At 41.2% G+C, this 12,735-nt stretch overlaps 1 protein-coding gene across 1 annotated transcript in view; it reads right to left on the bottom strand.

Moving 5' to 3' along the window:
* Window positions 1-12,735, bottom strand: part of RAB12 (RAB12, member RAS oncogene family) — a 199,230-nt gene that overhangs the window by 42,390 nt on the left and 144,105 nt on the right. Inside the window, exon 4 of the mRNA XM_086965178.1 lies at window positions 5,158-5,247. Coding sequence (XP_086821304.1) covers window positions 5,158-5,247 — 90 coding nt within the window. The remainder of the gene's footprint in view (window positions 1-5,157; window positions 5,248-12,735) is intronic.

Here is a 12,735-nt window from a genome sequence, read left to right as displayed (position 1 = left end):
AAAAGCATTACTAAACCGAGGGAATCTAAAATAGTTGTACAGAGGCATAAGTCGGTAATTACCGAGATGGGCTTACCTTTTGAGCCGGAAATTGCCGGGAGCGCCGAATCGCGCTGGATTCCTGGAACCAGGGGGGGAAAGCCTACAGAGGAATTGGGGGGGGAAAAGTCAGTACGGGGCATTTGGGCAGAGTTATGCGCCAAATAGCAGGGAGAATAACCGGGGCATACCGGATCAGTCGGCAATGCTGGACTTCCTGGTTCGTGAGGTCATGTGGGTGGAGTACTTTTAACGCGCTCAGCCATTGGTTGGAAAAGGGTCATGGGCATAAACGAAGGACCATACTAGCGGACATTATGGATGAGGGAATTTAGATTTAGTTGAAAAAGTCCGATGGACATAAATGAGGGACCATGTCAGCAGCCATCTTGGGCGGAGGAAGTTAGGTTAAAAAGGGGGTAAAAAACATCATAGAGAAAAAGTGGCGCAGTGACATTAGTGAAGGTAGTGACTGTGAAATTTACAAACAACATTAATTACATCAGAGTACATTGATTTTTTCATCAGTATTACGGCGAAGGCCAGACTGTTCATTCACGTAATTAAAATATGAAGTCCATAATCAGATTAGTGTTGTCCAGTCCTCTTGTTGGTTTAGGCCCGAATTTTGCTTTGTCCTGATGATGGACCCCATTATTTAACAAGGGGGTCCGAAACGTCGTCGACCCACTGTGTACCATATACGTTTGGAACTCTCAATGTATAATTATGTAATGGTACCCACAAGTAATTCTCTGTTCATAATTGGAATTTCACAGAGATTGTTGGTTTTGCCTTGCAAGCCCTTTGTGTATGTTGTTGTCTATGTATGTTCGTGGTTGGGTACAGGCTTGTGCCCCACCTACGTGATTTGTTGAAGGTGTTTATATGTTTGACATTTTCTTGACTGAAACATAAACTTTGAAAACCTCTGCCCGGCTGGGTACGTTTTCACCAATATAGTACTGATTGAGTCTATATTCATTGGCACTTATTTTCTTGCCAGGGACTATTGTTGTGTTTATATAATAAAGTAAGTCACAGCGTGATGTAGCGGCGGTTGCCGTGTTTAATTTGGTACCAGGTGCTGGATGCAATTAAGAAAGGCATTGTCAACCACAAGTCCTTCTTCATGCCAGAGTGAATTGTAGATAATGCAGTTCACAAGTAGATTAGAGGCTTGTAAGTGGGAGTCCGTTTGAACACCACGAACATACTTGCAACCATCTATGTGTAAATAAATGTAAATAACCCAATGTATTGCAATGACAAATCCTAAAAATGTAATGTTGCTTTGATTATGGCAGAATAGCCTTTATGCTTTCCTGTAAACTTTGTTTAAAAGGAGAAACATGTCAAGAAGTCTGTTTCCACTCACTATGAATTTGAATGTCACATGATCTGTTTATATAATGTTATTGTTTTTTGCATTCACACTACTCGTGAGCAAGGAGCGGACGCTCCAAAATGCGTAGGGTGACTTTCCTGCAATAAATATCACGCTTAAGAAAGTTTGGGCCACGGCGTGTTGTCTTTTGATATGTTGAGACGGCACTTTTTCGTTGGATAAAAAAGGGCTTGCGACCTTGCCACATCCGGCCATTGCAAGCGGAGCGGGTTTTAATGCTAACTAGCTGTTGGATGTATAATATATATATATATATATATATATATATATATATACACACATATATATACACACATATATATACACATATACACACACACAGACTTACGTTACTTATACTTACAATTTCATTGTAAAAGCAAATGCGTGGTATAAACGTATGGAAAATGCATCGCGTGGTAATCGATGTGTGGTGAAGTGGTAAAGGCAGTTTCCCTCAAGAAACCTAAGCCTTATTTGACACTTTGGGATTTTGCCTAATGCAATTAGGCCTATCCTCCACATATGGAGCTGGTCTGAACAATTTATATGAAGTGGAATGCCATGTTTTGCTTTGGGTGAGGTTTGTTATAAGGAAAATGGCCAGCAAGGGGTTTTATTGTTTTCTTATTTCTCAGCACTGTTAGGACCTGTTTTGAATAATCAAAGTACCTAAACCTGAGTTTAATCAGTAGCTGTTCTGTGTTATCGAATTTCAAGAAAAGTCCCACAAAGTCAGAGCAAAAAGTGTTACCACACTAACACCATATGTACAATAAATGATTAATAAAATACAAAAAACAGGATTTTGTGTTGTCTGAAAGTTATTATTTGTTTTCAAGACAGAATTTATATACAAAAAAATGAGCATTCATGTAGAATAGGGTACATACATGGATATTATTTAGATATTCAAGGTATTAGTTATTTCCCCTTTGACATATCCAAATATTAAGTCCAGACTGCTTAAGCACAGTAGTTAATTGATTTCAACTTATAATTAGAAGAAAATCAAAAGATGACATAAAACAAAACGTGCAGAGTTGGACTAGATAGTCGACGTTTCGGTCTTTTTTGAAGTTTTCATAAGACCATCATCAGGACAAAACTAGTTGTATATACAATTGATGACCCTTTTTACTTTGTTAGAAAGCACGTCAATTTAAATTCAAGACGGCAGCAGCACTTTCAATAGTGGCGTAGATGTGGGGCAAAGAAGTAAATCTTGTATGCCCAAATTTTCACTCGTATTAAATACAGGAGTGCAGTCTACAATTTCTGACGGATTTGTCCAAAATCAATCAGTTTCAAATCACTTGTAAATTTTTTTCAATCTCGCGCCGACAAACTTCAAACGAATCCGGTAGAGGCTAGTCTTGAATTTAAATTGAAGTGCTTTCTAACAAAGTAAAAAGGGTCACCAATTGTATATACAACTAGTTTTGTCCTGATGATGGTCTTATGAAAACTTCAAAAAAGACCGAAACGTCGACTATTCTAGTCCAACTCTGCACGTTTTGTTTTATGTCATCTTTTGATTTTCTTCTGATTATAAGTTGAAATCAATTAACTACTGTGCTTAAGCAGTCTGGACTTAATATTTGGATATGTCAAAGGGGAAATAACTAATACCTTGAATATCTAAATAATATCCATGTATGTACCCTATTCTACATGAATGCTCATTTTTTGTATATAAATTCTGTCTTGAAAACAAATAACTTTCAGACAACACAAAATCCTGTTTTTTTGTATTTTATTAATCATTTATTGTACATATGGTGTTAGTGTGGTAACACTTTTTGCTCTGACTTTGTGGGACTTTTCTTGAAATTCGATAACACAGAACAGCTACTGATTAAACTCAGGTTTAGGTACTTTGATTATTCAAAACAGGTCCTAACAGGGCTGAGAAATAAGAAAACAATAAAACCCCTTGCTGGCCATTTTCCTTATAACAAGTTTTGCCCGAGCCCGCAAGGGTATATTGGGTCGCTCACCTCCTTATCCAGTATATTTGGGTGAGGTTTAGCATTTCCAAGGGCTTTTGGAGATTTATGTTATGTTATATAGAATACCAATGGTGTATTGGCGCTAGCAAACCGAGAAGCAAGCAGAAGCATTAATCCAAGTATTAATCGAAGAACCGCGATGTCTTGATAGCGTTCCTGAACAATGTCAGGGAGGGAAGATTTCTGATGTTAAACGGGAGGGAGTTCCAGAGCGGTCTGGCTCCCCCCACAAATCTTCTGTCACCCCAGTTTGATTTGAAAAACCTATGAGAAAGTATCACTGTTGCCTCTTGTGATCTCATGTATCTATTTGGAGAGTACCAATGAAGTGCACGTTTCAGAAATTGAGGGCCGGTCCCATGTAGTGCCTTGTATGGAATATACAGGGTTTTAAACTTGATCCGACTTTTAATTGGCAGCCAATGCAGACTCTGGAGATGGCTTCCCACCAACTGGAATTTGGGAATCCCTAAAAGGAGTCTTGCGGCCACATTCTGGGTCATCTGGAGCCTGTGCAATTGCTTCCTGGGTATGCCAAGATACAATCCATTACAGCAGTCTAGTCTGGAAATGACAAGGGGAGTTTTCCTGCTTTCTGTTGGGATCAGAGGTAGGATTTTCCTGATTGTTTTAAGAATAAAGAAACTTGATGAAGGCACTGACTTAACTTGGGCTTCAAAGTCCAGTTTCTGGTCTATAATCACACCTGTGTTTTTTACTTTGGAGACTGGGATAGGTGCTATTCCCCGGTCATCTGGCCACCAAATCTGGGACGAGGAAGGGGAAAAGTTACCAAACCGAAACCCCTCGGATTTCCCGGAATTTAGCTTAAGGCAGTGCAAACTCATCCATGAGCGGACTGCTGTCATACAGTCCCAAAATCTGTTTACTGGTGTTAATGTATTTTTGCTGATGGTTACCAAGATTTGGGTGTCAACTGCGTCCGATGTTAGTGCCATTCCAAAGGATCTAATAAGAGCCGCCAGTTGACACCTTAGAATAAGTGCACCAGTGGACATTGGCATCTGAATAAGTAGTTTTAGAAAGTCTGGAAGATTGGCATTAATTTGGACTACGTGGCACACCTTAATTACTTTTGTTTTGAAATGGACAATGCTGATGAGGTTGTGACCAGCCACACCACAGACATTCCTGCTTAAACTTATGGAGCAGTAGTCATAAGAAATAAAAAGCTAATGAAATAATACTGGCTTTCAGAGACCACGCAGAAGGAACTGTGCAGTCTGAGGAACTGTGCAGTCTGAGGAACTGCAACACAAAATGTGGAGGACAGTGGAATGCTGAAGGTGGAAGCACCCAGTGACTGAAGAAAAGGAGGCTCAGGGAACAATGCGCACCTTGGCAGATGAGATCACACAATCTGGAGTGTAAAAGTATTGAAGTAATCGGGGCCTGCAGATTGGGAAAGAGAGTAGACAAAGTATACATGCTCTTCAGCTTTCCATCTAAATGTATGCTTCTGTGAATTGGGAGCTATCCAGTTAGGGTAATCCTGCAAGAGAATAGGAAAAGAACAGTCCACAACTTAAAACATGATCTACATTTCATGCAATGAGATCTGCTACCAGAGAATACCCCAACACTGAATCCTGTGCAAACCACACAGTAATATAGCTATAAACTAGGTTTTCGCATTCATCATGTTAATTTAACAAATTCTTTCTTTCACAACTTTTAAATAAAACATTTTGCTTGTACCTTTTCTCCTTGTTGCCGTGTAATCTCTCTGTCAACTTCACAGTCCAACTTATTTCCAACTAGCAAAAGTTCTGCATCTTCAGAGGCATACTGTGAGGGATATCGCATCATTATTCACAGCCAGGTAGATAGGTGCAATTATTTCACAGAAAATTCGTAATCAGTGTAAGGACATGATATACAAACATAAAAGTAAATTCCAAAACATGCCGTAATCAATAAAAAGGAAAAGGACTACTGGTGCCAAAGATTTTATCAGCTGTGATAAATATCACACCAGTTACTGGGCCACTCATACTGGGCCCTAATGTGTTCTGTAAAAAAAAACAAAAGAAAGTGGTGTTTATTTGGGCAGATATCCTCAAACTTCAATTTGTCCACCCTATTTGTTCTGCATTTTGTCCATCAATTGTTCTTTTTGCATTTGTCACCCAGAGTGGGACAGGTATGCCCCGACGTGGGTCCCGTGCTCTCCATGCCACTGGAGTCAAGTTATACTGGCTGAAAAGGGGTGAAACCCCGAAACTGGTCCTAGGATGCTTGTTTCCAGTCCAGGTAGGACCCAATTTGCCCACCCTATTTGTTCTGCATTCTGTCCATCAATTATTCTTTTTTCATTTGTCACCCAGAGTGGGACGGGTATGCCCAGACGTTGTTTCAACGCTCTCCATGCCACTGGAGTCAAGCTATCCTGGCTGAAGCGGGGTGAAACCCGAAACCGGTCCTAGGATGCTCGTATCCAGTCCAGGGAGGACCTGGCCTGGCAATTCGGGCTAGACTGTTCCCACTGGGTGATGGGTGAAGACTGATTTGCATATGGCTGGGTCCAAACTGGAATGACATGGTGAGCAAAAGAACGATGGATTTAGGCCCAGATCTCTGTACTGGGGTGAATGTATGACATTGTTCTGCTTTCTGTCCATCATTTGTTATTTTTGCACTGTGAGCACAGCAGTTGCTTACTTAGGTGAAGAGTACATCAATGTAGTAAAGGACCTAAAATTAAAAGCGCAGAAGTTTCTCATGTAGAACTACAGTCTCCTTGCAGAGCTCTGCTGCTCTGGCACTCGCCTTCAATAGTAGACACGGGCAGTGGCATTCAGTGGAGGTTGGATACATCAGGGTGACTGCAGGGGATGCCAGAGTTCATCCTAGCAGCACTAGTGCATACTCTTGCGATGATGGGAAGCAACACTGCTATAAAGTGGAGTTTTCTGTTTCTACAACCCTGATACACAGCACAAGTGCTCAGTTCGAGGCAACAGATACAGCCCCGCGGCTTTTTTCTAGTTTTCGGGTAAGGATCTATCAATGAAGCATATCATCTCCTTTAGAGAGCAACATGCCATCCATAATTATCTTTACAGCCATAACACATTCATTCATTCATTCAAGCATATGCCCGTCCTCGGGTGATAGTCCCATGGTGTGAAATAGTCCAGGGGATGACCAGAGACTGTGCACTAGCTTCAACACCTAAATGCTCTGCGGGACTGACCAGATTAAAAAGATCCTTGGGGCCTTAGCTGGGGAGCAGGATTTGGAGTGGCGACTTAGCTAAACTGAGAAAGCAAGTTCTCTGTAACTTTGCATAGGCCACTCCCAGTTTGCAGTGCTGTAAAATTCTAGTCACAGGTAGACAAAAGGGATTTTTCTCATCCAATAGAGTTCTTTAACTGCTCTTACATTTCTAGTTTCAAGGACAAATGAGCCGGTTGAGAAATGAATAGTGCCAGATGATGTATTTGTTGAACTCTGTATCCAACTGCCAAGGTCTTCAACCAACCAAAAATGTACTAAGGACAATTGTTGTAGGAAGATCACATTATGGTGTCTTTGTCTCTCACATAATGAATTAATATTACACATGGATATCGTAATATTCACATATGCCTGGCAGCAAAAACAAGACATTCCACTTGACTAGGTTCTTCCCAAAGTACTCTGCAGTTTTGGTGCCCTTATCAAGATTGTCGTCTAAGATTAACATCAGGGATTAAGGGGCATACTCTTTGACAGTGTACAAACAGCATTGTAGTGGTGGCCTTTATTGTGGTTTACAGAATTGTTCTATAAACTGTGTACATTTCATGCATTCATGAGCAATAAAAACTTGCCGATTCCCCATAAGACAATTGCAAAATGAAAGCTTTGCGAACAATCTCCAAGGATATAAGTGAAGTGACAATAGAACAGACAATCACTCAAGGCACATTTAGGAGAAACGGTGCAGTTCGCTATTGCAAATCATGAGTGATCAACTGTGCTCAAAGGACTGTTTGTTAGAAACTAATGAGCAGACTGTGTAGCAGCAACACTGGTGGGTACAGAGGAGGATGCAGCAATCTTTAAGCTCATACCTTGGTATTCAACCACGCATAGAACTGGAATGTGCTCCAGTGGGGCTCATCAAAGCAGAGAAGGATTTCTATAGATCAGCATTTTATGTAAACAAAGGTGCCATTCTGTATAGAATATCAGAAAGGTGTTCTGTACTGGAGGAATAAAGTATTTAAAATAATAATTCAGTGCTTAGCCCCTGTTGGCAAATGTATTCAGGACACACACTGACGACTGCTGGTATGCATGTACTACAGAGAAGAGTAATCACATTGCATATTGAAGTAATATACAACTATTAAGTGAACCAATCAGTGTACATCGATAACGGTTGGATGATGGAATTTGTAGTAGCTACCAAGGGGCTGTAAACTTTTTTTTTTTTCAAAACCTCTGGCATTTCTGTGGGCTCTAATTTAGCCACTTTCTGCACAAATCTTTTGATGGCAAAATTTAAAGTGGCCTTAATTTACTGACGAGAAGGGTGGAAAGAAAACAGAAAAGCTGATTTTCAATGTATCAATAATATATTTTGGTGAGGGTTGCCAGTAAGAGCTTACAAAATGTAAATCTCATTTCTGTATAACTTTGGGCACTGACAACCTGATTTTATGGAGGTACGTTCAACATACAGACATGGCAAGTGGATAACCAACTTGTACACTAAAGAGGTGAATAGAAATTACCATGTATGTGCTATAGGAATATAACTCCTTACAACGCATGCGATTTGATCACATGCCATTACATTTTTCATTTTAAAGCTTTATTCGACATTTGTCATAAAAGCATTCACCTAGCCCTAATACAATAAATACTACATATAAAAATACTCTAAAAATACATATTAAACATGAAATGTCGAATAAATACATGATTATAAAATACATCAAGTTACATCAAATTGTCACAATTCATTAAAAATAGATTTTCTGTAAAAAAAAAGTGCAATAATCCATGTGGCACAATGCAAAGTTAAAGGTATACATAGTTTCATTATGATGCAATTGCCATTAATGATCGGGTACGGATTAACCATGACCAAGCAAGAAATTTTGCTACCCCAACCACAAGCAATGTGGAACAATCTGTTTCAAGTATCCTGAGGGCTGCAGATTGGCTGCGGGTTCCCAAGTTTGAGCACACAGGTTTTAACCATTTACGTCTGGGGGACGAGTACAGTGGACAACAGAACAAGAAATGGGAAATGTGTTCAATTTGTTCATTACAATGGTGACAATGATCATCCCATGCCGACGACCAATGCTTTTTAAACGCGTTCAGCGGGAGTGTACCTAAGCGGAATTGAAAATAAAGTTTTCTATCATGGGGTTTTTCAATAATATCCCAAAAAGGTTCACAAGAAGGGTACATTTTTACATTTAAAAAGCGAGATGTTAAATTTGAGCTTGTACTGTCACTAAACATTGTAAGATAAACCATTTCCCAATATAGGTCTTTTAACTTTGCCTTCGTAGGGAAGCAAGTTACATCTTTAGTGTCCCATAGATAGTCCAGTTTCAATTTTATAAGGAGTCCCCGAAGCTCCCTTAACCATGGAATACTATGAAAGTGGTCAAATTTAATGACATCCGTCAATGCCGCTGCATAGTGGGTTAGTTCTGGGGTCACCATAATCCGTCTCCAATATATGAGAGGGCGTAGCCTTGCTATGTCCTCTATACATTTTCTTCCCAGATCCAATTTTAACGGGATTGTCGATGTACTTTGGGGGACATGCCATTACAATGCGGTTGTTATAACGACCACGTTGTTAGTATGCAATACCATTACATCGCAAGTCATAACAACGATTTGCAGTAGGGGGTGTGCTGGACTTAGGAATAGTATTATTTACTATTCCTACTCCAGTTTGTGCAACAGCAGGGAAGGTGTTGGATTTTAAATCCAATACTGGTGCGCCCCCTACAGCAAGTCGTTGTAATGACTTGCGATGTAATGGCATTGCGTACTAACACCGCGTTCATTGTAGCGACCGTGTTGTAAACACTGTTTCCCGTGCTATAGACTTACCTACAGATTTTTTGAAAAATCACGTTCACAATTTTCATATGAAGCAATTGAAAAAGATCATACTGGACAACTAAACACATCTAGAAGAACTTGAAAAATTCTGTTTGAATTTCGGTAAAAGAGGTTACAGAGAATATATCATTGAAAAAGTGATTCAGAAAGCTTATGAACTATCAAGACAGTGACAGAGTGAAATTTCTCATTATGCAGATTAAACACATTTAACCATAATGTTCTAACGTCAATGTCGAAATAACACACATTTAAAGCAACATTTGAAGTAGGCAATCACAATTAGCCATTATTAGCAAACACTAAATTTAATATATTTTAATTAAGTTAGCTTAACTGCCGATGTCATTTTGAATATTGACTTTACACATTAAGGTTAAGAAGTCTGTTTCGCATTTAAACTGGTGTTGTACAGGAGATGTTTTTCTCTTTCTTCCCATTGCAGATGCTTTACTTTTCCAAAATCCTTCAGTTAACTAATGAATCGTTTTTTGTTATGTATTAGACAACTGATAGTAAGGTTCTCACCGGGTGGACAGGAGATGGTAGGAAGTACGACTCATGAGAAGAACTGTCTGAACCACAAGATTTTTTCCAAGTAACAAGTCAAGGACATGGTTGTGAATTATCCACTGTGAAGGCGTAAGAAACTGGTAAATTTGCCTGTTTCCAGCCTTTAGAGAAGAACAATTGGTTCCTGAAAGTAGGAATAAAACAACATGTTGCACGTAGAGTTCTGTTGAATTATATTAGCGTGTGTTCCTCAGACTAGAGAGATAATTTGCTACAGAACTTAGCGGGCACATCAAAGAAATGCTTCGGACTTCGAGCTGGAAAGACCTTTTCGGCCCTGCAAATCACCATTGCTTGAGTGCTAATGGGTCATGCGTATGCATTCCTATTCACTATCAAAAATCTTAATTTGTTTTTTTGAACTGACACCTTATCCTACTTACTTAAGAATAAAAGGCCTTTATGGCCATCCTTCTTTAATTTAGATTAGGTAATTTCCTTCATGGGACTTATTTGCTATATAATCTGCATTATATTTGTAATTCTATATTTTCAGATATCGATTATTAGATTATTTGAAATGTGTAACAATGATCACTAAACTTTGAATACTAAATAAACGAATGATCTGAATTGAACTCATTTTTTTTAATATACATCTTAAACTCACTCTAAATCTCTTTGTTGATTTCTGTGAAACCCCAATAGGAGTCCACTGTTTATGGAAAGTAAGATAAATGACAGCTCATTGAACTTACTTTCCCTTTGGTCATCCTGCTGCCGGAGATTTATTTGGTCCGCATCTGAACTTGCCAAGCCCAACGCCGTAACCGGTCTCTCCCTGCCGCCGCAGCAAGCAACACTCGTGCGCTGCCGCAGTGCGGGGGAGACCGAGGGGCAGACTACACTATCCAGGTGCCCTTGCGGCCAGAGTGCCGTTTCCGCCGGAGGTCGCGCCAGGAGGCGCTATAACAACGAACACCCCCTTGGTGGAGCGGGGGCCTCATTGAACTTACTTTCCCTTTGGTCATCCTGCTGCCGGAGATTTATTTGGTCCGCATCTGAACTTGCCAAGCCCAACGCCCATCGCCGTAACCGGTCTCTCCCTGCCGCCACAGCAAGCAACACTCGTGTGCGGCCGCAGTGGGGAGGGACCGAGGGGCAGAGTACACTATCCAGGTGCCCTTGCGGCCAGAGTGCCGTTTCCGGCAGAGGTCGCGCCAGGAGGCGCTATAACAACAAACACCCCCTTCGCGTCGCGGGACGCTCGTGGGCGGCGCCGGGCGAAGCCCGAGCAAAGGGCGGGACGTTGTTTGGCCGTTCGGTGGCCGAAGGAGGCCGGGCTGGGCCCACTCTCTTGCTCCCATTCAAGCTATTGCCCTGATACGTCCATCTGTGGAAAATAATTCCCAAAGACTATCTCACACCGCTGACATTTTCCCTGTCCGCCCCCCCCCCCTGCTGCCTTCCTGAGTAAACTCCACAAGCCGAGCGTCGCCGCTGAGGAGAGATCACTTGGGGTCTTGCCTTGCCACCACTGCATGTGGCTTGTGCTGGAGGAAAGTAACTTAGAAGAAGTATAAAAACATCTGCAGCCCCGCTCTAAAATTAAGTTGGGAATAACATCTGGTTGATCATCTACCATGGCTACTACTTCTGAAATAACTACACCTGCAAATGTGGGGGGAAATAGTAAAGGCACACTTGATAAATATTTTATAAAGTTTGCCTCTGATATGGAAAGGGAGTGCGCATTGGTCGAGCGTAGGGCGGAGCGACGACGCTCTATTGAATGTATTAAAAGTAGACCTCCTTTGGCCCTAGCACCTCAGATTAGTCCATCTGGTGCAGGCCTGGCCACAGAAAATGAGGATCCTTTATATACACAGGGTATTCCCATACTTTTGCGAGATACGCCCCCACACCGGATGCACTCAATAATATGGACACAAACAATGTATCTATCGTTAGTAACCCTAATATGGGGATAGATGTTATACCCGAGCCCTCTCGAGTAGTAATTGAGACGACCAAAAAGAAGGCCGGGAAATTAGTTGTGCCCAAAGTTCATGGTCCGCCACCAAATAAAAGAAGGCGGGGTGGCGTCCCACAAAGAGGCAAGATCAGCCATTCTGATTTTGGTAAAGCTACAAAGCTCAGTGTAACATCCGTATCCACACCAAAGGCGAGATTAATACCTGATTCAACCCAAATGGTTCTCCAAGAAATAACATCAACCCCAAAAACCCCTACACTGACTGCACTCCCGTCTGGTTCACCAAATTCCTTGCTTTGTACGTCCAATGAACCATTGTCTGCTGTCTCCCTTGAAAGTATTGAACACCTACTCAGGTCATTCACACTACCCATATTAGAGAGGTTGAAGAAGGTAGAGCAACGGCTGGGGGACTTGGAATTGGCCATTAGTAACAAAGCCAGGTTACCCAAAGATAATGTGAAACCAGCCCTACCCCCTGCAGCCACAAAGATACCTATTACCCCTGTTGTCCAAAAGGGCCTAAATCCAACTAGTAAACCCATGAATCGAAACCAGCAGAGGGCAAATCCTCCTAAAACAGTCCACCATCCAGTGCCGCTTGTTATTAGCGAAACCCCGAAGGGGGGGGAAAAACTCTGTCACTGGGAATAAGCGGGAGGTAAGGGGGAGGGGCAAGTCCG

Source organism: Lissotriton vulgaris, chromosome 4_1 (assembly GCF_964263255.1).
Source record: "Lissotriton vulgaris chromosome 4_1, aLisVul1.2, whole genome shotgun sequence".
Classification (NCBI taxonomy): Eukaryota; Metazoa; Chordata; class Amphibia; order Caudata; family Salamandridae; genus Lissotriton; species Lissotriton vulgaris.
This window is presented reverse-complemented; position numbering and strand designations above follow the sequence as displayed.